General features: G+C 31.6%; 1 protein-coding gene across 4 annotated transcripts in view; it reads left to right on the top strand.

Annotated features, from left to right (window-relative positions):
• Positions 1–3312: 3312 nt before the first annotated feature.
• Ca-beta (Calcium channel protein beta subunit) overlaps positions 3313–27516 on the top strand; it is a 215605-nt gene continuing 191401 nt past the window's right edge. For 3 of the 4 annotated variants that reach the window (XR_015838064.1, XM_088265703.1, XM_088265701.1), the window contains exons 1-2: positions 3342–3405; positions 6047–6336. Coding sequence is in view for 3 of the 4 variants with exons in the window: in XM_088265703.1 (XP_088121829.1) it covers positions 6250–6336 (87 nt within the window). In the remaining variant the exon portion in view is untranslated. Of the gene's footprint in view, positions 3406–6046; positions 6337–27516 lie in introns of all 4 variants that reach the window. The other variant, XM_088265702.1, reaches the window with a different exon arrangement.

Genomic DNA, 27516 nt, shown 5'->3' with positions numbered 1-27516 from the left:
TCCAGAAAATTTACTATATCCCAGCAAAAGCGGCACATTTTTAATTTAATATTTACCCGCTACAGGGCAGAATGTGTTGTTTTTGCATTTTGAAGAAAAGTTATTGTTTAATTATTTTTTGAAATATACTAAATATTTTTCAAATGGAGAAAAAACCTTCAGGTTTTACCTAAAAAGATCTGTTGCACAGTAAAAAGTTCAATAAGTGGCTTGATATTTATTTTTAATACATTGTTTTATATTTTTAAACATTAAAAACGTTCTCCTGAAAAATCAAGTTTTTTGATTTATGACATTCTTGAAAGGAGTGAGCGACATGATATCATATATTGTACATATCATATACTCATAAATCCGAGACATCACATAGGTACTTTAATAATATTGTAAAAAAAGAGTAAGGTAAACATTATTGGCAACGTTTGAGGAAGCTTTTATAATATAAAAGATAAAGCTTTTATAATTTAGAATAAAAACATTTCTAATACCACAAGATCAAATTACTACATTCAGTCAATCTGGTGGTGTCAAAGTCTACTTAATCGGAGGGCATGTATTACGACTAGATGTATGGATGTGAAGGAAGCTAGGGGTGTATGTTAGGACAGAAGAGTATGGTATTCCATTCTCTCTGCCTAGCCCTGCAGGGAAACGGCGTGATGGTAGTAGAAGTAGTAATAGTCAAAGTAATTTCTAGTTTTACGTAATAAAGCTTTATCGCTAGCCTTCGTACATATCGCTCACTCCTTTCAAGAACGTCATAAATCAAAAAACTTGATTTTTCTGGAGAACGTTTTTAAAGTTTAAAAATATAACACAATGTATTAAAAATAAATATCAAGCCACTTATTAAACTTTTTACTGTGCAACAGATCTTTCTAGGTAAAACCTGGAGGTATTTTCTCCATTCGAAAAATATTTAGCATATTAAAAAAAAAAAAAATTAAACACTACCTTTTTCTTCAAAATGCAAAAACAACATTTTCTGCCCTGCAGCGGGTAAATATTATGTTAAATATATGGCTCTTTTTCTGGGATATAGTACATTTTCTGGGCATTCCGAAAACATGCACAACTGAAAATTGACAATTTTTGATTTATGACGTTCTTGAAAGGAGTGAGCCATATGGTCATTTAATAATAAAATACATTAAAAAAAAGGACAATGGAGGTAGAATAAAACGTATCATATGGCCAGGCTTCCAAGATTGCATTATTTATGACAGAAATATAACTAATAAAAAAATAGTACATTAAAATATTGAAAAATGTGCCTTTGGCAATGAAAATATCTGTGAATACATGAAATTGTAATTTGAAGTTGTAATACATAAATGAAGATAGTAAAATACGAATGTAATACATAAATGTAGATAGTAAAATAGTAAAGTAAAATACGAATAATTCAGGAATATTTTGTATAATAAACTACAAAAAAATACGAGTATAATAAATATTACAACATTTTGAGTGTGTCCAAATACTTGTTCACAAATCTGGATTATCTCCAATCAGGAGTTATTTTTTACATTTTTTTTGACATCTCAACACAGACGAAGAAGAATATGGAACTATAGGCATTTACAGGGTTTACGACCATCATACTGTTACATGTGTGTAAAATGATCTCTTAAACCAGCCTATGACGGTCGTAAGCCCTATAAATTCCCGGACTTCCATATTTTACATCATCTACGTCGAGATGTCAAAAATAACAACAAAAGTTAGTAATTAAGTACCAACAACACAATATTTCATAAATTCGTATCGCAAAAATGAATTCGATTTATTAACTGAGTTTGTATGCGATACTTTTAAATATTTTGTACCTACGTGGCTTTTGGCAACGTATTTATAACGTACATAAAAACGTCAACGTAAATGCGTTTATGTATGTTTCGTGAACGTACCACAATAATTTCCGAATATACCTATGTTGAATTTGGAGTAAGGTAACCATGAATGAGTTAGAACGATAATATTTACAAATAGGTGGGTCTAGGATCAATACACTAAGTGGTTTAGTTTTACGCTTAATATTCATTCGGAAAATAAATATTTATTTTATCCTTTTTTATTAATAGAAACGCTTGCACGTAAATAACAAATAAGGTTTTAATTAGCACTAATTCCTAAGAAATACCATCTATCGTACTTGAAGAGGGAATTACATTGGCTTTCACTGAGATAATGCAAAAATTTCAAATAAATAATGTTTAATATTTCTAAAGTGACTTACAGAGTAAGTGACTTACGTATGTACATATATATAATATATATACATACATACACATTTAAAATAAACACGTGTTACTATTTTGACAGTATGACAGAAGGCTTCATAAGAAAATGCTTAAACGGATACTCACCCCCTGTAATCCTACCCTTTTACATGAACCATCATTTTCGTAGTAAATAACAGTAGAAAATTTATGACAGAGACTCATTAAAACCCATTTTTTATTGTCTATGACATATGTAGTGAAAACTCGTTTATGGCGCGGGTCTATAACATAATATATGGTGTAGTTAATATGTTCAAAATTCGTATAAACATGGTTTTAACAAACAAACATATTTTGATAATAGTGTGACTTGTATTCATCTTTCAAATTCCTGACCAGTGTTATTAGATTGAAAAAAATATTCGATATCAAAAGTTTCCTGACATTAAAGATTCGACATCCTCTCTAGAAAAATAGACATGATAAATAATAAAAATATGGGGAGAAATAAAACAACATCTCAACTTTTTCAAATCTCCGATCCTTTCTATTAAATTAAAATTTTAATCAAATTATATAATCCAAAGCCTTCTTCCTTCAAGCAATATTCTTTTCCCTTTTTTCTGTGGGGTGTAATTTATTAATTGTATCCAGATCTTACATTAAGATTATAATTTGTGTGCAGTACATTTTATTAAGTCAAATTCATTATACCATTTCACTGGGAAAAAATCTGAAATACTGAAAAAGTTTGAAGTGTTAGAAAATTTAATGACTCCAAACTTTACAGCTCTAAAGCTCATTTATATATAAACATATATTTACATATATATATATATATATATATATATATATATATATATATATATATATATATATATATATATATATATATATATATATATATATATATATATTTTAAATAAAGTTATAAATATTTATGTTTTGTTATTGCTTGAACAACTGCAGTAAATTATTATCTCTATTTCTGGACAAGGATTCTTCTTTACCGACGCGACGCCTCACCGTCCCTCGGACGCCATAGTAGACAATCGATAAGGCTGCCTTCCCGTGACGTCGACTACATGCGGACCAATCCGGAAATAGCCGAACGAGGCCGAACCTGTCAGATGTCAAATCTGACATTCGTGAAAAAGCGCTAAATACCAAGTTTTTCCCGGTAATTGCATATGTATATTACTTAAAAAACATAAAGGCATCATTATCTAAGTATTAGGTATATTTAAAAACGTGCGAATACTTTTTTCTAACGGTGTTTGTCTCTGAACCATTTTTGTGAGGTTAAATACCAAATGTCAAAGTTGCGGGTCTCGTTATACGTGATCATATATAAAACATCGTAGTTATAATGTTAATGTGTCGGCTCTATCGTTTTCCCGGGTTCGTTTAGCGATGGTTTCTAGAGAACAATCTAGATTTGACTAAATAATGTTACAAAATCGATATATTCATTTCGGCCAGAGTGAATATTATTTCTTATTGTGTTTGTGATAGTTATTGACGCTGTTTATGTACCTGTTATCGGCAGCAAACGGATGTAGGCTATAAATAATCTCAACATAACGGTGAACATGATTTTTATATATTTATCCTAATCCAAAGCTCGGTACTGAAAAATATTTGTGGTATTTTCTCTAATGTTTTAAGTAATTTATTATTTTTTGAACTAATCGTTTTAAATGTTCGAATCTAAATCTTAAAGGTGGCGGTAGATAATTAGGTTGTAAAACCGTAGCAGCAGTAAAAATAGATTTATGTAGAATAAACGCTTGTTAATTAAATTGCAAAGTACGCAATGCGGCCATATTTTATTCTCGAAACTAGGCCGGGACCTCGGGTTTCATAACAATTCGTCAGATTCCGACTGTAATAAGATCTTCGTATTCAGATCTCTGAGACGATTATTTCATGTTTAATATTTTCCCATCAAATCGCGACCGATAGCGCTCCGGCGGGAAGAGGCGGGCAGCGGGGAATGATTATTACGTTATCAGGTCAGGTATCGCATATCGCTGATTAATAGCGGGAGCAACAGAATACGCCCGGCACTATCATAGGATCGCTTTCTAAACGAGTTCATCGAGCTATTTTGCGATGAAGATATTAACGCCGAATAAGACATTACTTTAATACATATCGCGTGCTTACCTTGCGATTAATAACGTCATATTCTGATCACACATGTTCTATTACATTAATAACACGTCATACAGGAGATAGAACCTTAATTATCTGGACTGATCGGGGTTGAATTTAGTTCGAATAAGGATAAATCTGGATAAAATTTAAAAATCGTAATAGACATGGAATGTTAAGTACATTCAGTATTAATCATTTTTATTAGTCTAGATTTTACTAAAGCTTCGATATTTTTTTTTTTTAGAAATTCAATAATTAATTTCCGCTTCAAATCAGCTGTTTTTTTAAGCTGTCAAATGGAGAATATTTTAAAGACACAAGTAGTCCTGAGTTACACTCTTCTTGCCTCTCAAAACAGGATATCGTTGAGAAAAACGCATAAAGCTACGGCCAAAATGTTATGCGTCTCGTACGTAAACAACGCAAGACGCAATTTTCTTCTCGCAAATCAGCAAAAATCGTCATTTATTTTGATCGATATGGATATTTGAAAATCCAGATAATCGTGGTTTTACTGTAATTAATCAAAGTCACAAATAAACCAATCATTGATTTTCTTCATGATAATTTCAGGACAAGGTTTATGTGAACAATTACATTTAAAATATGTGTCCAAAAAGTGAATCTCGCCCTCAGATATTGAAAATCAAGTGTCTCGACTGTCATCTATTTGTAACTGTTGTCTTTGTTTTGTCTTACGAAAGGGGAGTTTCGTGAAGGGGGCGTAGCGAGTCCCACGTAATTCGCAGTCAGAGCGTATTCACGACTTTGAATAACAACCAACGTTTGCAGCGCAATAAAATCGTCGATGGCCGTAGACTGCACAAAGCCTTAAATATTGTATGAAATATCGGGAAAATGTACGATCAGTACCTAGAATATTAAAAATAAGAGGAAATTGATTATTTAAAAAGTAAAACCTATATATATCTTCCTTTAAGAGAACAATAGATTTCTTTGGATAAGACCTGGAATGGTGACTAATTGTATAGTGTACCTTATAAGGTTCATTATATGTATATGTAATATATCTATTTTGTAAAAGTGGTAAAAATTATTGTTTACCTGACAAAAAACGGTCAACAAACGCAACCCTGTTTTGTCGCTTGTCACAATAATTTTTCATCTAACATCACAATAAATAAGTAGTAATAGATAAAAGTTACGTAATTAACAGTTATTTACACTTACAAAAAAATAAAATATGAGTAACGTTTTTTTTTTTATAAACGAAAGCGTAGAGAAAGTACAAGAAATATAAAGTGATTCCAAATTTCTAACTACTGTCCTTGGAAAATTTATTAAACAAAACGAAACGGGTTGCGTTTGTACAGACTTTTCGTTGCAAAGACAAATACAACTGGATTTGTGAAACAGATACTTATTTTCCTTTAAGGTAACAATAGAGATAAGACCTAATAAGGATGACAAATAAGATTGTACCTTAAAAGGTCCATCATTTAAGATACTCAAAAAGGACCGTTGAATATTTTCATATAAACAAAAAACAATCTAAGTAACGTTTCTTGAATAAACAAAAGCTTATAGAAAGTATAATAAATATAGAGTGATTCCAAATTTCTACTTACTATTCTTGGAAATTTCGTTGCAAAGTCAAATAAAACTGAATTTGAAAATACAGATGTTTATTTTCCTTTAAGGTAACAATATAGATAAGACCTAAAAAGGACGAAAAATTGGAGTGCACCTTAAAAGGACCATCATCTAGGATACCCAAAAAGGACCGTTGGGTATTTCCAAGTTAATTTACAAGAGACACCATCGATTCGTCAGTCAGCACGACAGGCGATTATGAATACAAAGGTCGCGGTGATGGGTGGTTAGCTGGAGAGGGGGGCGGGAGATGAACGGGGGGAGGCCCCGCGCCCCCACCGCCCGGCAGGAAGGGCTACTCCTGGACCAACCCCTACCTATCAACTCTCACACACAGGTAATTATTATTAATATCTCATTAACGTTACGTTATATCGAAGGGTACACGGAATATAAATAATTTTCATCCAATTATTAATGTTTGGGTAATACATATACGTACAAGCCTATGAACCTTTGTACTAAGTACTTAATAACCTAAATTTTTGGAATAACTTTTTTTTTAAATGCATTTAAAATCTACTAAAAACTATATTCAGATGGTCATTTTTTTATAAATAATCATTTTCACTTAAAATTTTGTGATAAAAATCATACATACTATATAAAGGTGTATCATGTTTCATTAATTTTATTTTGTGGAAATTAAAAATCTAATCCAGACAACATGCAAATATGATCATAATTGACAAAAAAAGTACTGTGACATCCTTGGGTTATTTTGTTCATAAAAAGGACTCAATATGAAAAATTACGTAAGTATAAAAAAGACGCGATGTGTTTTGTTAATATATGTCAAGATGGCTGGATATATTTTTTTATTTAGATGGGAATATGAAACTTTTGATATTTGCATGGTTTGCGATTATATTCACATTTAAATGAATTAATATTTATATTATTTTTTGACATCTCATCAAAGATGAAGAAGAATATGGAAGTATGGGCATTTACGGGGCTAACGACCGTCATAGACTGGTTTAAGTGATCACTTTACACACGTGTAACATTCACCAATTCTACCCATTATGGACAACCACACTACTTAAATTCTAATATATAGGAAGTCCCATATATATGAACCAATTTCGAAACTTTGTTCTTGAATCCCTAGAACTTCACTGGAGACATCTATTGGTGAGATGAAAAGAAGTTTTTTATTGAGCAGAAACTCTTTTATTAGTATCTGTGAAGTGTTTGTGGACACACTCAAAATGTTGTAATTGATATTCACTATGTAATATGTATTATTCTCCCCATGACTGAAAATGGTGAACTATACACAGTGTATAAATTGATTACTTAATCCACCCGATGATTGGACAAAAATCCTAAAAATCTTCCTTTAAATTTTAAAGTATACTAAAGGAAGAATTTTTTATCCATGTCTTCGATATAACGAAATCGATAATTTTAACTTGTAAGAAATAAATATTATAATTGTACCCACACACATAAATTATTATGACATATGAACATTATTAGATACTTATTACCTCGATAAATCCACTACATAACTTTGATATTATTAGTTTGCTCAGATCATATGTACCTAATGATATAAGTCATAAATCCACGCTGTTTAACATTAAAATCATATTAACACCTAGAAGTTACCACCCCTTTTACTTTTGAAATTTATGATCTCGATTAGATCTCAGTTTTTTCGTACTATTTTTATAAGCGTTCACATTCACCGGCCAGAGAATGGTATTCTAGTCAAACTTGAATAGCGTAGTTAAGTAATACATAATCCATCTTCTCATAATACGGTTGTCTTGTTTGTTATGTAGTTACTTTATTATTTATTAACTTAACGTATATACTGTTGTAGGATTCCATTAGTATGTTGGTTGTAATATATGCATATTGTAAAATTTCGACAGATGTTGCCTTCATTTGCGAAATTATGTAGTTTACATTTAAACATTGTCCGTTGGGTGAATAATCCAATAACTGACATATAAACCATAAAAATAATATGTTTACTACTATATAATAAGGAATTATGCAAGGACAACAAAAATAAAGTATCATTCAATGGATCGAATGGATGAATGAGAAGCGAAATTTCTTACATTTTTAATCTTCTTCCTGGCTTCATCCCAACTTATCGTCTTTGTAAACTGTTGGGGCCAGCTCTCGTCCTCAGGCTGTAGGTCCTTCTATCATGGACAACGTCACCTAGGCCATACCTTTGAATCATGTTAACTTTCTGTAGCATCCATTAATTCAGGTCTTCCTTAAGATTTCTTTCGAGGAAGATCCATGGCGATTGCCTGCCTCACAATATATTCAGGTTCTCTGCATCCTGTGTGCCCATACCGTGTATACACACATATACATATATACGTGTATGTGTGTGGGCTAGACTGGACTTAACAGTCACTGGAACAATTGCTGTTTTCAGCACAGCCAGTGACAAGACTTTTTTTCGTATGCACTTTTTTAATAGATTCACTCATAAAGAACGGTTCGATAAACCGAAAGCGCCCACACGCCTGGAGATCTGGTTTGCATAGGTCATTCACGTATAAAATAGACACATTGATAGTGATCTGGTTTTTAAATTAAAGTTTTTAAGAAATAGATAAATGTCCGAAAATAATTGCACAATAATCTAGAATATTCCACAATATGATTTTTTTAAATAGAAATCACATACTCCCCAACATGGTTGGAATTTTATTTTTGTTTTGTGAATTCCTATTAATGTTTTGCAAGCCTACCATTCCTGTTGCAAAATGGAATTCTCTTCCAAATATGGACATTCTTCTTGACTCTCGGCCTATTGATAATAGGCAGATAGTCAAAAAATGTATGTATCAGTATAACATTGGAAGAAATGCCTCTTTTTCGTGCTTATTTCATAATATTTTTAGTTGAATAATATTTTTTTGAAGTTCACATGCAGAATTATGCATTAGAAAGAAGGGTGAAGATTCAAGTAATTTGCCGGATCATATAGTAGTACAAATAATGCTCTTTGAAGATTAAGAAAAAGTGCATTTTTCGTTTATTTTAGGATTTAAAAAAACTCCTTTTAGATTTATTTAATTACCTATGTTATATTTTATAAAAGATAAATAATTCGTTTGAATTTGCCGTCCATTGTAATTAAATTTTTAAAGTTATTAAAGTTAAAGTTATTTTATTCTGAAAATTATGAGATTGAACTAATATGGTATATCCTTCTAACCCTTATCTAAACCAGTGGTGCATAGGGCAATGTCAGTGTTAACTTCATCATTAATATCAAGAAGATAAGGTGATCAATTATGTGCTTCAGGTATAAATTAGTCTAATGTAGCATAATATAATTATTAAGCAAAAAAAAATCTTAAATTTGTTTTGTCACCCCAGGATTAAACCCTGGACTTTAAGAAAGGTAGATAAACGCATTTACCCCTTAAGCGTTTGTAAAGTAGGAAGGCACCGTTTTTATGCTTCTTTTTTTAGATGTTAATTAAATATTTTTAAACAACGTTTGATAAAACCGTCTTGTCAACTTTGTTTTTGCAAAGTATTGTTGATTATTTATAGGATTATCTCGGCACTTAATAAAAATGTATTGAAAGTCGTTTTTGCAACAACAAGTAAGATTTATACATGTTATAATGTGCCTCCTAGCTTTTTTAAAATTCAATATTTTATATTACATATGCACTGGTATTGGACTGACTCTTAATGTAAGTTATTTAGTCTGTATCATAAGTATATTTTTAGGAATGTTATCTTGTTCATGGAATTTAGATTCGTGCAGAAACTATTATATCTACTTACTTACAGTACTGTTTTCTAATCGTGATAACGTACAGGCTAAAAATAATATGTGGATACCTTTTTTAACGCCCAGCATTCGTTAAATCGCAACTTAATTTTCTCTTGATCCAGGTAACTTTTAATTTTTTTGTTTTTTTGTTTTTGCTTTGAAAAAAAATTTTTTTTCGAAATAATTACAGTACCGAGCAGTGAAATCTTTCCAGTAAGAAATTATGTATTTTTTTAAATAATATTTTAGTTTGTTGTGATTTATTGATGGCTTTTCAGTCCAAATTATTATGCAACACTGTTTAAAGATGATATACCAAAAAAAGTGCCAATTTAATGACCAATAAAAAAAGTTGTTGGTAATAGAAGCAAGGGAAGACCGAGAAAAATTGGCATGTTCAAGTATTTCTAATACTTGAAAAAGCACGGATCAGCAGTCGTAATAATTGGCAAGTATTATTGGCGAAGATTGTTTGCAAATACAGATTGGTTTGGTATTCTATTTTCTCTGACAACCCCTGCGGGGGAGCGGCGTGGTGGATAGTTAGTTAGATACAATGTCAGTAAAAATTCTTGGTACGTATTTTAGTTTCAACCGGTAAGGCGTAATTCTTTTAAAATCATGCTATTTGTCATACATGAGTAATTGTTTTTTACAGAGTGCAAGAGTAAAGATCGATAAATCGCATTGTGTAAAAACGTGTACAGTACAATAAGAACTGATACATGAACGTGAGCGTTTACTTGCGTCTAATAATAGACGATTGTAAAGCCATGCATTGTGACTATTCAATTATGTTGAAAGCTTACGACTACAATTACTTAGGAAATAAATTGAATTTTTTATAAATATAAAAATTATTTTTAACAATTTTACAAGTCACTATTTCATGTAATACATTCAACCAATGATTAGTATCGTACTGTAAATTAATTTAAGCAACATATGTACACATGTAACATATCGCTCACTCCTTTCAAGAACGTCATAAATCAAAAATCGTCAATTTTCAGTTGTACATGTTTTCAGAACGCCCATAAAATTTACTATATCCCAGCAAAAGAGGCATGTTTTTAACTTAATATTTACCTGCTACAGGGCAGAAAGTGTTGTTTTTGCATTTTGAAGAAAAGTTATTGTTTAATTATTTTTTGAAATATATTAAATATTTTTCAAATGGAGAAAAAACCTTCAGGTTTTACCTAAAAAGATCTGTTGCACAGTAAAAAGTTCAATAAGTGGCTTGATATTTATTTTTAATATATTGTATTACATTTTTAAACTTTAAAAACGCTCTCCTGAAAAATCAAGTTTTTTTATTTATGACGTTCTTGAAAGGAGTGAGCGATATGTACACGTCAAATATTTAAACTCTGTTATATATCTTGTTATATTAATGAATATATTTTGAATTCTATAACTATACGCAGTAATATATAATATATATCTCGCCATATTAATTTTATCTCAATATATATCAAATAAAAACATTAATATATCTTGCTATATTAATATTATTTTAATTTATATCATCTCTAAACTATAACTATACCTTGTAATGTACTACTACAACTACCAGCACCTTTTCTCCGCAAGGGTAGGCAGAGAGGATGGAAAGCCATACTCTTATGTCCTGACACTCTTCGCTTCCTTCACATCCATACATCTAGTCATACATGCCCTCCGATTACGCAAACTTTTAACACAACCTAATTTTAGGTTCAGATTAATCTGATTAATTAATCTAATCGTGCCTTTTTAAGTCTGTTTCGGCCGTCTTCGTTCTGTTCTCCCACTCACATTCGCTACATATACTTTCTTAGTCATTCTCTCGCTATCCATTCATTCCACGTGGCCATACCACCTTAAAGCATTCTTCTTATTCTTTTCAATTATCCCTAGTTCAGTCTTACATTAATTTCTAATATCTCCGTTTTTAACTCTGTCATTTGTAATAATTTTGCTACAAAATCTGGATCATCTCCAATAATAGGAGTTAAAATAATATTTTGCTCCATTAATATTATCTTAATTCATATCATCTGATAGCTATTCAAAATGGCTAAATGTTGGTATGCAGTTCCAGTGCTTGGAGAAGCTTCCCGCGACAGTTGAATTTTATTCCAAATTTGGAATGCAGTTCGCGTACAAGTAGCAATCCAGTGGCGAGTAGTCCGTCAGACGTTCGGTATGTCCGGTAACGTAACTAACTGTACCACGCAGCATCCAACACGACCTATCCAACATCCAACGCGTCTAAACTCATCCCTCGGAACTAAATAATGCGCAACAGCATACAATCTGACAAGCCGAGGTACCCACAGGCACAGTCCCACATACAATCGGTGGCCTTCGGGTGAGGATCACTTGATTTTGTGCGATTTTTTTTCAACTTGGCACACATATCGCTCACTCCTTTCAAGAACGTCATGAATCGAAAAACCTGATTTTTCAGGAGAACGTTTTTAAAGTTTAAAAATATAATACAATTTACTAAAAATAAATATAAAGCCACTTATTAAACTTTTTATTGTGCAACAGATCTTGTTTGGTAAAACCTGAAGGTTTTTTCTCCACTTGAAAATTATTTGGTATATTTAAAAAAAACACAATACCGTCTCTTCAAAATGCAAAAAAAAACCTTCTGCTCTGTAGCGGGTAAATATTAAGTTAAAAATATGTCTCTTTTGCTGGATATCGTACATTTTCTGGGCATTCCGAAAAAATGCACAACTGAAAATTGACGATTTTTGATTTATGACGTTCTTGAAAAGAGTGAGCGATATATCTTGACTAATATAATTTTTTCGCAATGTCCGTTAATCATAATAAAAATAATAATTTATAATAATTTATTTAGCGCTATTTTTCTAAAATACAGGATAAGGCGTGATCACTTCTACTAACTCAAGGGCGCTTTACTGTGATTTAATTGGGGAACAGGTGACGTTTTTTCCTGATTTACTCAATGTTTTTAACTTCTGGAACGCAACAGTAAAACATGTTTATTAAAATTAGTGCACTGGTTGCTAGCTGGTATGATCAGTTTATAACTAATTCGTTTGGAATGCACAGCAATTTGGAGTCATATTTTACTTTGATTTATGTATGAGTAGACAAAGATTTTACTCTACCCTTTCGGAAAAGCGTTACAAGTAGAGCTTGTGAAATAATGAGGTAATATGACTGAATTCAGAAATTCCAAAAATTGGTCTCCTTGATTTTATCTCATTAATTAGAAATAAGTGTAAATATGTCATTGCTTTGAAACACATATTATGATCTGGTCATAATTTGTAAAACACTCGTTAGGCATCAGAAAAACAAGATCACGATCAAATATTGCGGCTTCATCTTATAATAAAAATTGTACATTTTATGTAGCGATATTTTAATAATTTAAAGAGAAAAAATCTATCTATCAGAGAAATCTCATAAAAGAATTATCGACTGAATTAGCCATTGCACTGATAATGCAATGACAATACGATGGTCACCTACTGTAAATAAATTCACAAATGTCTGTTAAAGGAGTTGTGTTGGTGCTTCATATATGTGGTGTGACCTCTGCCTATTGTTTCAAGGTTCTATCATATTAAGTCGAAGTGCAGGGTGTTCAAAAATAAACATCATAATATATATTTAATTTGTAACAATTAAGTGCCGAATATTGATAACAAAGCCTAAGTCGAAATGCGATCCCTCAGACGAATGTGTGGCAAAGCGATGTTTGATAGATGTTCGAATGATGAAATAAGGAAAGAATGTAAGGCTGAGATAAGCATTATCGATAAAATTAATAAAGGTGTGTTGAGATGGTTTGGACATGTGGAGCGTATGAGTGAAGAAAGAACGGTTAAACAAATTTATGAGGCGAATGTAGTTGGAAAAAGAAGCAGAGGACGACCGAGGAAAACTTGGCACAATCAGGTATGTCAAATACTTGAAAGCGGCCGGGTCAGGAGTCCTAATAATCGTCGGGTATGTATGAGGAGATGCATGAATGTAGAAGAGGCAAAGAATGTTTGCAAAGACAGAGTGGTGTGGCGTTCGATTCTTTCTGCCTACCCCTGCGGGGAAGCGGCGTGATGGTTAGTTAGTTAATCCTAAGTAAATATATTAAGTCCTTGTAAACAACTCATTAATACATTTTTCATAACTAACCTGGACAGGAATTCCGCTTATTGTATATTGTTAAATCGGGCAGACTAATTACAGCTTTATGTAAAAATACACCATCCCTGATGGCCTTCAGAAAACCCTCGAAACATCTTTGGAACTCTAACTGTTCATCTCATCATTCTTACGTATATTCAAACAAAATATGTCCATGGAAGCTAAACTGGTAGTTCACAACTGAGTGCTAGTAGAGGACACTGATGTATGGAAGCGAAACATGGAACTGGCAAAAGAAGGATGAAAGCAAAGTGAATGCCGTTTAAATGCATTCCTCCAGATGAGTGAGAGGAAAATCAACGTATGACAGTATTAAAAATTAAGACATTAAAAATGAATGTAAGACTGAAATAGGGATAATTGAAAACATTTTTAATTAATGTTTTACTTGGTAATTATGTACCACTATTTATTAAAATCTACTGTGACACGTGTTTCGATGCATTCCGCATCATTTTCAAACACCGTATGTGTTTGAAAACACATACGGTGTTTGAAAATGATGCGGAATGCATCGAAACACGTGTCACGGTAGATTTTAAGAAATAGTGGTATTTACTAAGTAAAACATTTATTAAAAATGGATAGATTTTACCACAAAGTGACTGCCGAATCAATTAAAGAAAAAATTGAAAACATTAATAACAATTCTTAAACCAGCCTATGACGGTCGTCAGCCCCGTAAATGCCCAGACATCCATATTCTTCTTTATCTTTGATGAGATGTCAAAAAATAGTAAGAAAGTGTATTGGTCAAATTTGAACGAGAGAACTGAACGAGGACGAATGAAAAAGACATGGCACGACCAAATCAATCAGAACTTAAAATTTGGTCGTGTTAAAAGTCTACGTACCTAGAGAGCATGTATGACTAGATGTATGAACGAGAAGGAAGTTAGAAGTGTATGTGAAGAATAGAGTTGGGCGTTTTATCCTCTTTTTCCTACCCCTGCCCTGCAGGGAAACAGCGTATTGGTAGTAGTGTAGCAATACGGTTGTCCAAACTCAAAACACAGTAAGGGACAGTTTTTTGTGGTACGTTTTTTTTTGCATTTTTGACTAAGCAGATTCTACTTAGTCCAAAAATGCAAAAAAAAAAAGTACTAAAAGAAATGTCCCTTACTGTGTTTTAAGTTTGGACAGCCGAGTAGCATAAATATTTATATAAACCTATTTTATTATATTATATAAAGATTTGTATTACTCATTTACATACAGATAGAATTGTGCGAACATAACAATATCTACAATACATCTAGTATAAATTTATTTTCCCATCAAATGAACAATACAAATAAAAATAATAATAGACACTCAGAGCTTCTTGCGCAGGAGCAGAACAGCGCTATGCCGAGAACCCTTTGTGTGAAGGAGAGGGCGAGCGGGTCGTATCGCGTTTTGAGACAAACTAAATTTACATAATGGTTTTTTATTTTAAATTATAAGGGTTTTTGGTTCAGTATGACCTTGTGGTCCTGTTTGGTATTCAAGCCCCATTTGTTTGTATGTTGTGTGGAACATTGTCGAGAAGTGTTTCGGAACCTTCGAAACGTGTTTCAAAGTTGAAATATTACAACTCTCACTGTATTGATGAGTTATATTTAACCCTCTTTATATGAGTGATGAAGGCTTCAAAGTATATTTATTATTTTTTGTATTTTTTTTACAAATTTTTAATTTCATTTTTATGATGAATATACATTCATTTAAAGTCATGTATGTTGTTTATAAAATGAAGCCACTTTGTTTTTAACCACTTTTTATTGGTACAGTTTTTCCAACCGGTTTCGACAAGAACCTTGTCATCATCAGGGTTTATGCACTAATTCTATAACATTGAAATACACAAAGTTAGGTTATAGTTAATTACCCTTCCCTTACGATGCCAAAAACATTTAAAAACATTTTTGGCATCGTAAGGAAAGGGTAATTAACTATAACCTAACTATGAGTATTTTAATGTTTTAGAATTAGTACATAAACCCTGATATTACCCTGGATTAGTACTTCAAGCGTAAGACTCTTCCCTTGTCTTTATTCGTACAGCTTGACATGGCATCAATTGTTTTAGTGCTCTATGAAAAATAATGTATTAAAATTGGACAGGGAACGATATGTAGATAAAGGAGAATTGCAGAAATGGTTAGTGCACTCGGGGTTACATACCCTAGTCGTACTAACTTCAGTACTTAAATACCTACTCTGTAAGATTCTTTTGAAGAAACACATTTCTATAGAATAAACTACCGCTACCGTACTGGAGGTCCCGGGTTCGATTTCGAGGGGGGGTCAGATAATAAAATAAATAAAATTGATTTTTTAACTCCTAATATTTATTCAATATTACCCTGGACTGGTGCCTGAAGCGGAGGGCTGATCACCTTTCCTTCATGTGTTTGCTTTATATGATCCAGTGCCCTATGCAACATCGAGGTGCGGGTAAGGGTTTAATAATAATAATAAAATAAACTCGAATATAATACATCATCATGAATGTCCGATTTTTTTTAATCAATAATTTTATTAATATACTACAAGTATAATACTTACTTTTTGATATCTCATCAAAGTTGAAGAAGAATATGGAAGTCTGGGCATTTACGGGGCTTACGACCGTCATAGGCTGGTTTAAGTGATCACTTTACACACGTGTAACATTCACCAATTCTACCCATTATTGACAACCACACTACTCAAATTCTTGGAAGTTCTATATATATGAACCAATTTAGAAACCTTGTTCATGAATCACTAGAACTTCACTAGAGATATCTATTGGTGAGATGTAAAGAAGCTTTTTATTAAGCGGAAACATGGTATTTTCTGGCGTTTCTCATGTGTGTGATTATAATCCAGGATTCGGATCTCACATACTAATATAAGAGTTTCTGCTTGATAAAAAGCTTCTTTACATCTCACTAATAGATGTCTCTAGTGAAGTTCTAGTGATTCATGAACAAGGTTTCTGAATTGGTTCATATATATAGAACTTCCAAGAATTTGAGTAGTGTGGTTGTCAATAATGGGTAGAATTGGTGAATGTTACACGTGTGTAAAGTGATCACTTAAACCAGCCTATGACGGTCGTAAGCCCCGTAAATGCCCAGACTTCCATATTCTTCTTCATCTTTGATGAGATATCAAAAAGTAATATGAAAATAACTCCTGTAATTGTAGATAATCCAGATTTTGTGAACAAGTATTTGGACACACTCAAATTGTTGTAGTATAATACTTCATTTGGTAAGCTGTAGTGCGGTTCCCTTTTATTAGGACATTATGAGCAGCAGGTCTCTGTGACCTGCTCCGTTATGGCAGAACAATTAACACGTGGTGAGCAGTACCGCCACGCCTGTGTTCCTGTTACCTACTTACTTCCCTTCGCGCATCCCTCGGGACCCTAATTCCTGGAAGCGACCCACTCAACAGCCCTCCGAGTATCGTCTTCAAGGAACGAATGTGATTCAGACGCATTCATTTTGAACAGGAAAACTGAAACAATTATTCGGTGCCAATGAATCACTCGATTTAATATGTAATGCTTCGAAATATATAGTCAATTAATTATTCAAGTTTTCATAATATATAACATAAAATTATTTTATGTATTAATTTTAAAATCAAACACAGATTTTTTGAGTCTACTAAGTAGTAATTGTATCAACATTTGTTTGAAAATGTCATAACTAGGCGAAATAATTGTCACAATAATAATTTTTATGTGGTTTTTAATAAAATATAACTCAATTGACTCAAAAAATCTGTGTTTGATTAAAAAATTAATACATAAATTAAAATGGAGTTCTATAAATGAAACGCCAAATCAAAAAATAAATAGATTTTTTATGTTGTATTTTTGGTAACAACTTAAAAAATAACTATAAACTACAAATAAATAAGCTATTTTTCTTTAATACTATGAATACTACTACTATTTATATCTACAAACTATCGATAAAATCAAGAAAGGTGTGTCGAGATGGTTTGGGCATGTGAATCAAATGAGTGAAGAAAGAAAAGCAAAATAAATTTATGAGGCGAATGTAGTTAGTTAGCATGATCAAAATTACGAATACATTGTTGAACGGGTCAGGTTAGGAGTCGGATTAATCGATGGGTATATACATGAGGGGATACATCAATGTGGAAGAGGCGAATATTGTTTGCAAATACAGATTGGTGTGGCTTTCTATTCTCTTTACCTACCCCTGTAAGGAAACGACGTAATTATTCACTAGTTGAAAAATTAATTAGGTCTAATTTATAGTTTTTCCTTAAAGCCTTACTCTCAATCACAGTATGAAAAAAAATCCTTATCTTTCAATAACTCTTTTCTTTTCAAAACCATACGTTTGTTTCGATGAAAAACTTATAAATTATCAATACAAAAACGGTGTTTTAAGAATCAATTACGTCAAATATTACCTGGGTTTAAAGAAAATTAAGTTACTATTTAACGTTCATACCAAATTATTTATTCGGTATCCGAACTTTTTCAATTATTTTAAGTAATTAAGTTTAAGGTGTTTGTCCGTCTTAAATATCGTATTTCAAAATAATAATTCCTTCCCCGTCACTTAGCTGATTAACTGGGTGAAGCAAAGGCAAGCGATACGTCCCGATCACGCGAGTAATAAATACATTTGAAAGGAATGTGTGGTCGCATTATTTAGACGCGCTCGAAGGGTCCCTTTGTGTTACTTTTAAATTATCCGAGACACGAACTAGGGTACAGAGTGATGATGGCACTTGTTGCCTCTATAAAACGAGGGATGTGTTAGGTTAGAGCAAAGATGCCCAACCGGTCTATCGCGAAGCAAAATTCGGTGATCCCGAAAATTATCGTAAATTTTGAAAACCGGATATGCGCGGTATCTGCTAATATGTCGGTATTGCAATATAGAGCTTTTTATCTAAAGGTTTATTATTACCATCATTATTTATTTTATTTATTTCATACAGTAACAATATTATATTAATTAATTTAATTTATTTGCTCGACATTTCCACTTTTGACAATCTTAAAATAATTTACGCTGGAGAGGGACTTACACTCATTGTTATTGTTTATGCTTATGAGTGCTTTTTTTGTCTACAATTGTTTAATTTTCAAGTCCATGGCAATCCACTGTCCATAATAATTTATTAATACGCTCTTCTTCTTCGTTTTACCCTTTTCTACACATCAGATCGACGCAATGTTAACTGGATCTTTAATTGTGTGAATGCAAGGTGATTAGTCCTGCGCTGTTTAAACCGTACTCTAACCACGTTAACAATTGTATTAAAGATGTGAATATTTGTGACAATATTGTGTTAAATAATTATTTTAACCATGTCGTATTTAAAAAAATAAACAAGTTTTAAAAATCTCTAGTATAGAATTTATGTAGGTAATAAACGGAGAAGTAAAGTTTTTTTTTACTAGTAGGAATTTCGGATGGGCCTTGCATAAGGTTTAATTATATTTGAAGAATAAAAAAATGGAATTGTACATATATTTTTTACGATTATGTAAATAAATGATAATAAATTACCTGTATAGGTGAAATAAAATATATTTATTTATTCCAATATGACAAACCAGTGCAATGAATATGTATAATGTTACAATTTACTTAAAAAATAATACAAATCAACAGATTTTATACTCGTGAATGAAAATCTTCAAAACACTCTTGGCACAATTGTTATTCGTTACATCGTTTGCAAACGTAATCAGTTTTCCTTTTATATCCGCTATGGTGAAATTTTTATCGATCAAGGCTTAGAGTAATTTACTGTAAACATATTTGTAAAATATGTAAGTACTTTTAAAACAATTTTTCGTCACTTTTAACATATTTATTTTTAAGACCTCATATGGGGGCTTAATGTAGGAGAGGGTTAAATAAATTTGATATGAAATTTAATTTTCGTACATAAAATTGTATTCTGATTTACTTTGTTTATTTTCAAATACATATTGATGTGTTTTCTAGTGTATTTTTACCATATCAAGTTATGCTTGAATTTATGTTAACATCTGCAGACGTAGCACAATGTTAAATTTTTGCTTTATCTAATATTTTCTCACACTAAAGCGATTGGAAGGTACAATAAAAATACCCGGATAAAATATATTTGCGCAATGACACACAATTCATCTTCACAAAATAACATACCCTTTGTCGATCTTTATCTGAAAAAAATACAACAATTCAAGTCACAATGCTAAGATAGCGATTGGTGTCCGAGAACACGCCCTGAAAAAATCAATGCCTCGGAAGGCTCTACGTAAAAATATTTCAGTAATATGTTTACTTATTATTCTGTAAATTAGTATTCAAAAGTAACTTTTTACAAATTCGTAAATTTTATACGTCTACTTGTGCCATATTTTCAATAAGTCAGGTGTAAATTTTATACCTGCGTTTGCATCCCCGGTCAAGAATGCAGTGTAAAAATGATCGTAGGTGTTTTATAGGTACGAAATTTGGTAGAGTACATATGCAGGGTGCCTTTTGATATATTTAAATGTGTATATTTTAACAAAAGAAAATCTCATTGGTTCTCTCACATTTGCTAGATTAATGCACCTGCAGTAAAAATGTAGATAGATATACCTTTCTACATACGTGTGTTATTGGATAAAAAAAAACATACGACCTTTTTTTGTATTCAAATAGTTAGACCGATTGCTGGCTATGCGGCAATATATTGTCTAAACGCGCGTAAATAATATTAGGATTTCTCAGTAGATACAAGGTATTTTTATACATTATTTTTTTTCCAATATTATTTATTAGAAGTAGTAAGACCCATTTTATTTTATTTTAAGACCCATTACATTTGAATGTAAATAATTTAAAAAAATATTTTTCAATCATTAATTAATTCTAGCAAATGTATCGCCTAGTATTCTAGAACAATATTCACTATTTTTTATAATACGGTGATTTTTTTTTAAATAAATATATTTGAATACTGCACATTTTTAATTAAAGATACAACCTTTTATTTATTAGACTTACTTTTGATTTAAAGGTATAAAACCTTTCGCAAACTTTACCCGTTTTTTTATAACGGTAGGTCCTGAACGTATCACGTGGAAAAAATTAAGAAAAGTATAATTATATAGTATCTACTTAAATTACCAAGGGATCATACAAATTATTGTATGTTCCCCTGCTCGTGTATATTTAAAAAAATGTCATTGAATTTAACACTTAATAAATTATAATAAAAAATTAATAGCAGACAACGTATGTACCTTAACAATAAAAAATCGTAAACATTAGTTGAAGAGTTTGTTAAATCAAATAGAATAAAAATATATAATACCTTAGGATAAAAGTATGCATTATTAAAAATGGTAACATTATTTCTGATTGTAACATATACAGGTACCGGAGCAGATGATACTGTCCGCAATCTAAAAGTTTTGTAGAAAAATAATCTGTGAGTGCAATATTGTGTTTGAATGCAGCTTGGTGCACAGTCCCATACTGGACCGACCGGCTAATGCAATTTACACAATGCAGTTGGGATTTGGGATACAATGCATTTAGGTACGGCCGCACCTGTAGTGATCTATTGCGGGCTTCTTTTTGTGCAAGAACCCAAAAAAAACTTTTTTTAGAGGTCTCAAAATATATAAAACACTGTGAATCTCAATCTGTTTACACGATGAATACAATTAATTCCAATTAGTAAAGAAAAAAATGTAGGAATATTTAATTCAATTAATTCTTCAATTATCTTATTGAATTTAATTAATTCTTCATTTATCTTATCCCGAAATTGATGAATTATTCATGTATCTCAATGAATTGAATTAAATCTTCATTTTCATCGTTGATATTTTGAATCTAGTTTTGTAAAATCATAAGATATCAATTAATATGGTTTTGTTAGTTAAATATATATTTTTTCTAATATCTTTGGATTGTAATGTTTTATTCTGCCATTTAACATAAAATACTTGCCAATTCTTCGTTTATCTTATCCTGAAATTAATGAATTATTCATGTATCTCAATGAATTGAATTAAATCAAATCTTCATTTTCATCGTTCGGTAATATTGTAAATCTAGTTTCTAGAAAATTAAAAAATATTGATGAATATTGTCTTGTGAGTCGTGTATTTTTTTCTAATATTGTATTGATTGTAACGTTTTATTCTTATATTTTTTCTTTTATTTATATTTAAGTACCTACTAATTCTTAGTTTATCTTATCTTGAAATCAATAATAATAATAATAAAACCCTTATCGCACCCCAATGATGCATAGCGCACTGTGTCATATGAACGCAGTGTTATCTTGATCGTTTACACATGAAGGAAAGGTGATCAGCCCTCTGCTTCAGGTACCAGTCCAGGATAATATTGAATAAATATGACAGTGAAAACATCACTTATATTTATTTTACCCCCCTTGGGAATCGAACCCGGGACCTCCAGAACGGCAGCCAAGCGTGCTGACCATTACACTACGGAGGCGGACAAAAAAATCTTGAAATTACTAAATTATTATTGTATCTCAATGAATTGATAAAAATATTAATTTCTTAATCACTCGTTAATATTTTTAATCTGGTTTCGGAAGACCATAAAGTATCAGTATTGTTTTTGCGAGTCATGTAATTATTTCTAAAATCAATTGATTGTAACGTTTTATTCCGCCATTTCCAATACACGTTTGTATTGAAAAGACTTTAAGCAGATATTGACCCCGGTACGTAAAAAAACTGATACTAGATGCGATTTTAAATCGACATCTTTGGACAGGAAGCATTATTTACGCCTACATGTTTACAATTCAGCGAACAACTCTAAATGATCTACACTTTGGTAATTTTATATGTAAATGTACTTGCGAGCAAAAAACACTGAATTTATGATAAAGTATTTTTGTTCAGGCTGTTCATGGTATTTCTACATATACTTCATAAGAACGGTTTATTATTTTCATGAAAATAAATCGGGAGATTTCACAAAAAAATACAAAAATTGAGAATTGCATTGATTAGAGGTAGATTTTTATCAATCAGAAAAAAACTGCATAGGTTACCATAAACTTATTTTATTTCGTTAGTTTTCAAGTAAAAAAAATACTACTGACCCTTATTCGCACACATTGGTGCATAAGGCACTACATCAAATTGGTGCAATGTCAATTTGATCTATGTATAATATATGAAGGCAAGGTGATCATTTTTGCGATTCAGGTACCAGTCCCGGGTAGTATTAAAAAGTATTAGATCATATAAAAAAAACATTGAATAGTGTGGTTGTCAATCATAGGTAGAACGGTGAATATTGCATGTGTGTAAAGTGATCATTTAACTAGCCTATGACGGTTCGTAAGCCCTGTAAATACCGAGACTTCCATATTTATCATCACCTATGTTATGATGTCAAAATATGAAAAAACTAAAAACCTGACAATAGAGTTCATTGGGATTTAAACAACCTGACAAGGTTAATCAATGTAATTTATTTTGGATAAAAGACTTGACATGTAAGTATATCGCTCACTCCTTTCAACAACGACAATATATCAAAAATCGACAATTTTCAGTTGTATATATTTTCGGAATGCCTTGAAAATGTACTACATCCTAGCAAAAGCGGCATATTTTTATCTTAATATTTACCCGCTTCAGGGCAGAAAGTGTTGTTTTCGCATTTTGAAGAAAAGGTATTGTTCAAATATTTTTTTAAATTTACAAAATAAGTAGCTTGATTTTCATTTTTAATACGTGTTATTATTTTTTTAAACTTTAAATACGATCTCCTGAAAAATCAGGTTTTTAGATATATGACGTTGTCAAAAGGGGTGAGCGATATGTGCGATATTCATAAAACATCCAGTATAAAATATGTACATACATTTTATTGGAACTTTTTAATATTATATTGACATTTGAATATGAAACATAAACTAGGTTTGATAATGTTCACATAAGACTATGAGATCAATACGTTAGTAATCGGATCCAACCATAATTATGTATTAATATAGCACAGTAAACCCTCCTATAACATTGAGTTAGGTTCCACGTTATGAGGGTTAATGTTTTTAAATTGTGTTTTTACTATTCTCAATATTATTAATATTTAAAGCATTTACTTTGTGATTAGGTAAGGTTAGGTTAGGTTAGGCTGTATTTTGTACATTTGAAACGGACCTACTGCGTTATACGGAGACCACCAATACAGAAAAATACTGTCGCTAACGTTATAGGGGAATACCTTTTACGAGTTATCTTTATAGGGGGGTTTACTGCTTTATAATACATTGTTTTATAGAGTAAGCTTTTTCATTTATTCCATTCCTTGGCTGTTTATATTGTAATGGGTTTTAAGGTATTATGCCGTTGTGTATTGGTACTTAAAGATTAAAGGTTTCTCAAGTTGATACTAAACATCTATCACTCCTCTTTATATGAAAGAAGATGGAAGTCTGATCATCCCAGGGCTTACGACCGGAAAGGTACAATACTATTACAACTACCACCACACCGTTTCCCCGTAGGGGTAGGCAGAGAGGATGGAACGTCACACTCTTTTGTCCTGACATACACTCCTCGCTTCCTTCACATTCATACATCTAGTTATACATGCCCTCCCATCCGCAGACTTTTGACACCACCGATTTTAGGTTCTGATTGATCGGATCGTGCCAAGTCTTATTCGGCCTTCCTCGTTCTGTTCTCCCCCTCACATTGGCCCAATATTTTTCTTAGTCAATCCATTTGCTTCACATGTCCATACCACCTAAAACTTTTCAATTATCCTTTGTTTAGCCTTACATTACTTTCTATAAAAGTACAATAAGTTAAAAATATGGTGTATTTTGGTGCACTAAAGCCAATTACACGAATAACATATTCTTATAGTTTTATATTTAAAAATGAAATCAGATTTATGAAATAGATGGATAAAACATGTTATTTTATAATTTTTGTGCATGATTAATAAAATTTATCTGATCTAAGCGGATCAGTATCAAAATGTTTAGTACCTACACGCCATACTGTGAAGCCAATTATATTTTATTGCTTTTTAATAAAATAATTAAGATTGACGATTTGATTGTTAGAAATACCTATGCGTCGCTGATAATGTGATATAAAATGAGGTTTCTAATTTCACTTCTTATCCTCCGTAGTGTAGTGGTAAGCTCTTTCTGAATGAGATCAAGAGTTTGATTCCTTCATGGATTATTATTATAAATCAAGATTTTTAAAATTTAAAACAAAAACTATAAATTTTAAAATATAATATAAACTTACATTTGGAGCGAAGAAATAAAATGCATTAACTGGAATTTGATTATTATGAAATATAATTAAATAAAACGATTTTATAAAACAAAATAACAATGTTTTGAGTGTGTCCAAATCTGGGTTAATCCACTTAATTTATTTAAACATCTCAACATGGTAATACGAATATGGAAGTCTGGGCATATACAGGGCTTACGACCTACCATAGGCTAGTTTAAGTGGGTTAGAAAGAATCATGCAAATATTTTCATAAGGCATATGCCAAGTAAAAATCCTACTTAACTCAACCAAAGATGCTACCGAGAACTCGCATTTAAAAGAAAGTGTAAATTACAGGATAAACAAGTACTCGTAAATACAAGTTGCAAAATTTGTTGGCAATCATGGGTAAATGTTACATATGTATAAAGTGATCACTTAAACCAGTCTATGACAGACCGTAAGCCCTGTAAATACCCAGAGTTCAACATTTTTCCAAATTTTTTTTTGACATCTCATCAAAGATGAATAAGAATATGGAAGTCTGGGCATTTACGGGGCTGACGACCCCCGAAAAAATAGTATAAATACTCCTATAATTGGAGATAATCCAGATTTTGTGAACAAGTATTTTGACGCACTCAAAATGTTGTAAATTCTTCTTCAATGTTTTAAATCTCTCTATCCTCATTTCTTATTTCCTTTACGGTCAATTTATTCGACTACATGACACATCTAATACAAAATTATTTCCGTTCAGTTTTGAGATATTCAACAGATAAGATTTTGAATGCTAAGTAGGTACTGAGTTACATTTTTTATCATCGCAATGATATACTAATATATTTACATATGTAATGTAAATTGTCACTTATAAGATGCTAGTAGGTATCATAGATCTTCATATAAACACTGGCGGTCATGTGTAATGCACCTTAAGTTATGTGGATACATTATTAAATTGTTTTATATTTTAAAACATGGCCTTTTTATTTTTCCTTAAATATGTATTTTTTAAATAGAGTAGATATTTCTGTTATTTTTCATATAATTAGCTTTATTATTCACAACATTTTGAGTATGTCCAAATTTTGTACACCATTCTGGATTTTCTCCATTTAGTACAAACCCTTTTATTACTATAAAAAAGCTTTCTCAATCTAACAAAGATGGCTCTTACAAACTTACATGTACTGTGTCATGAGAATAATGATATATCTAGGAGTTTCAAAAATTTAAGAAGTGTTGTCAATCATGGGTAGAATGGTGAATGTTGGACGTGTGAAAAGTGATCGCTTAACCAGCCCATGAAAGGTGATAAGTCCTGTAAACATCCAGAATAATGGTGCAATATTCCATATTTGCACCATTATTCCACAGCGCACTTAATTTCGCCTTTGCTGTTGCGGGACCGCGCGTTGTGGAATGCTCTTTTTATTTATTTACGGCATTACTGCCTTTTGCAAAAAATAACATAGAAATTAAAAATTAAGATTGATTACATAGAAAATAAAAAAAATGATATTAAATAAAAATAACAATAACGAAAAACGAAAAGATAAGTATAAGTAATAAAACAAATGCAATGCAAATGGTGAGAAAAAGGTTAAAAAATGGTACATATTACTCTTCCACTAGTAATTAGAAATAGTGAGAGTGAGATGATCTTTAAAAAAATTAACTAAAAACGCATGTTGTTTGCTAAATCATTTCCACTCTCCTCTTTTCCCAATACAATCATAGTGAAGCACCCTTGAGACAGTATTTTACAAAAATCTCGCTATATAAAGTATCCAAAATTATTAATTTATGCACCATCTGGACCGAATGAGGATTGGGAGTAAAAGAACAGTTTTCTAAGATGTTTGGTTTTGTTACTGATCGAACGATACTTTGTTGACTTTTCGTTTTGGTGCTTTAGTGTTGGCCGCCAGTGTACGACGCGCAAATGAACTCATCGTTCAATTACATAGAAAACCTCAAGGGGCTTGGCGTAATGGGCATAAATGTATGATTACATTTAATTCAACACTTTAATAGGCATTTTTCTAACCACACCTCTCCATTGTTTGATTTATTATTTCATTATAAAAAGCCATTATGTGCCCGAGTACAGATGGCGCGGTAGAAGCCACTGTTCATGACGGCTGGACGTCAAGTGTTAAAATAATCACTTCATATCTGGACTTGTTGCCATCTCACCCTCGACCCCATCAAAGTCATGGCTTGTCAGTAGCAGGAGACGTGTTCAGTAGCGGACTAAGTCACGTATGGCCGCTAAAGATAACTAGATCCCTGCTGTGCGTTGTACAAAA

This window comes from Brachycentrus maculatus, unplaced genomic scaffold, assembly GCF_059751285.1.
Source record: "Brachycentrus maculatus isolate JH-2025_06_01 unplaced genomic scaffold, ASM5975128v1 h1tg000257l, whole genome shotgun sequence".
NCBI classification, from domain to species: domain Eukaryota; kingdom Metazoa; phylum Arthropoda; class Insecta; order Trichoptera; family Brachycentridae; genus Brachycentrus; species Brachycentrus maculatus.
The sequence above is the reverse complement of the archived record's forward strand: the minus strand, read 5'-3'. Positions and strand labels throughout refer to the sequence as shown.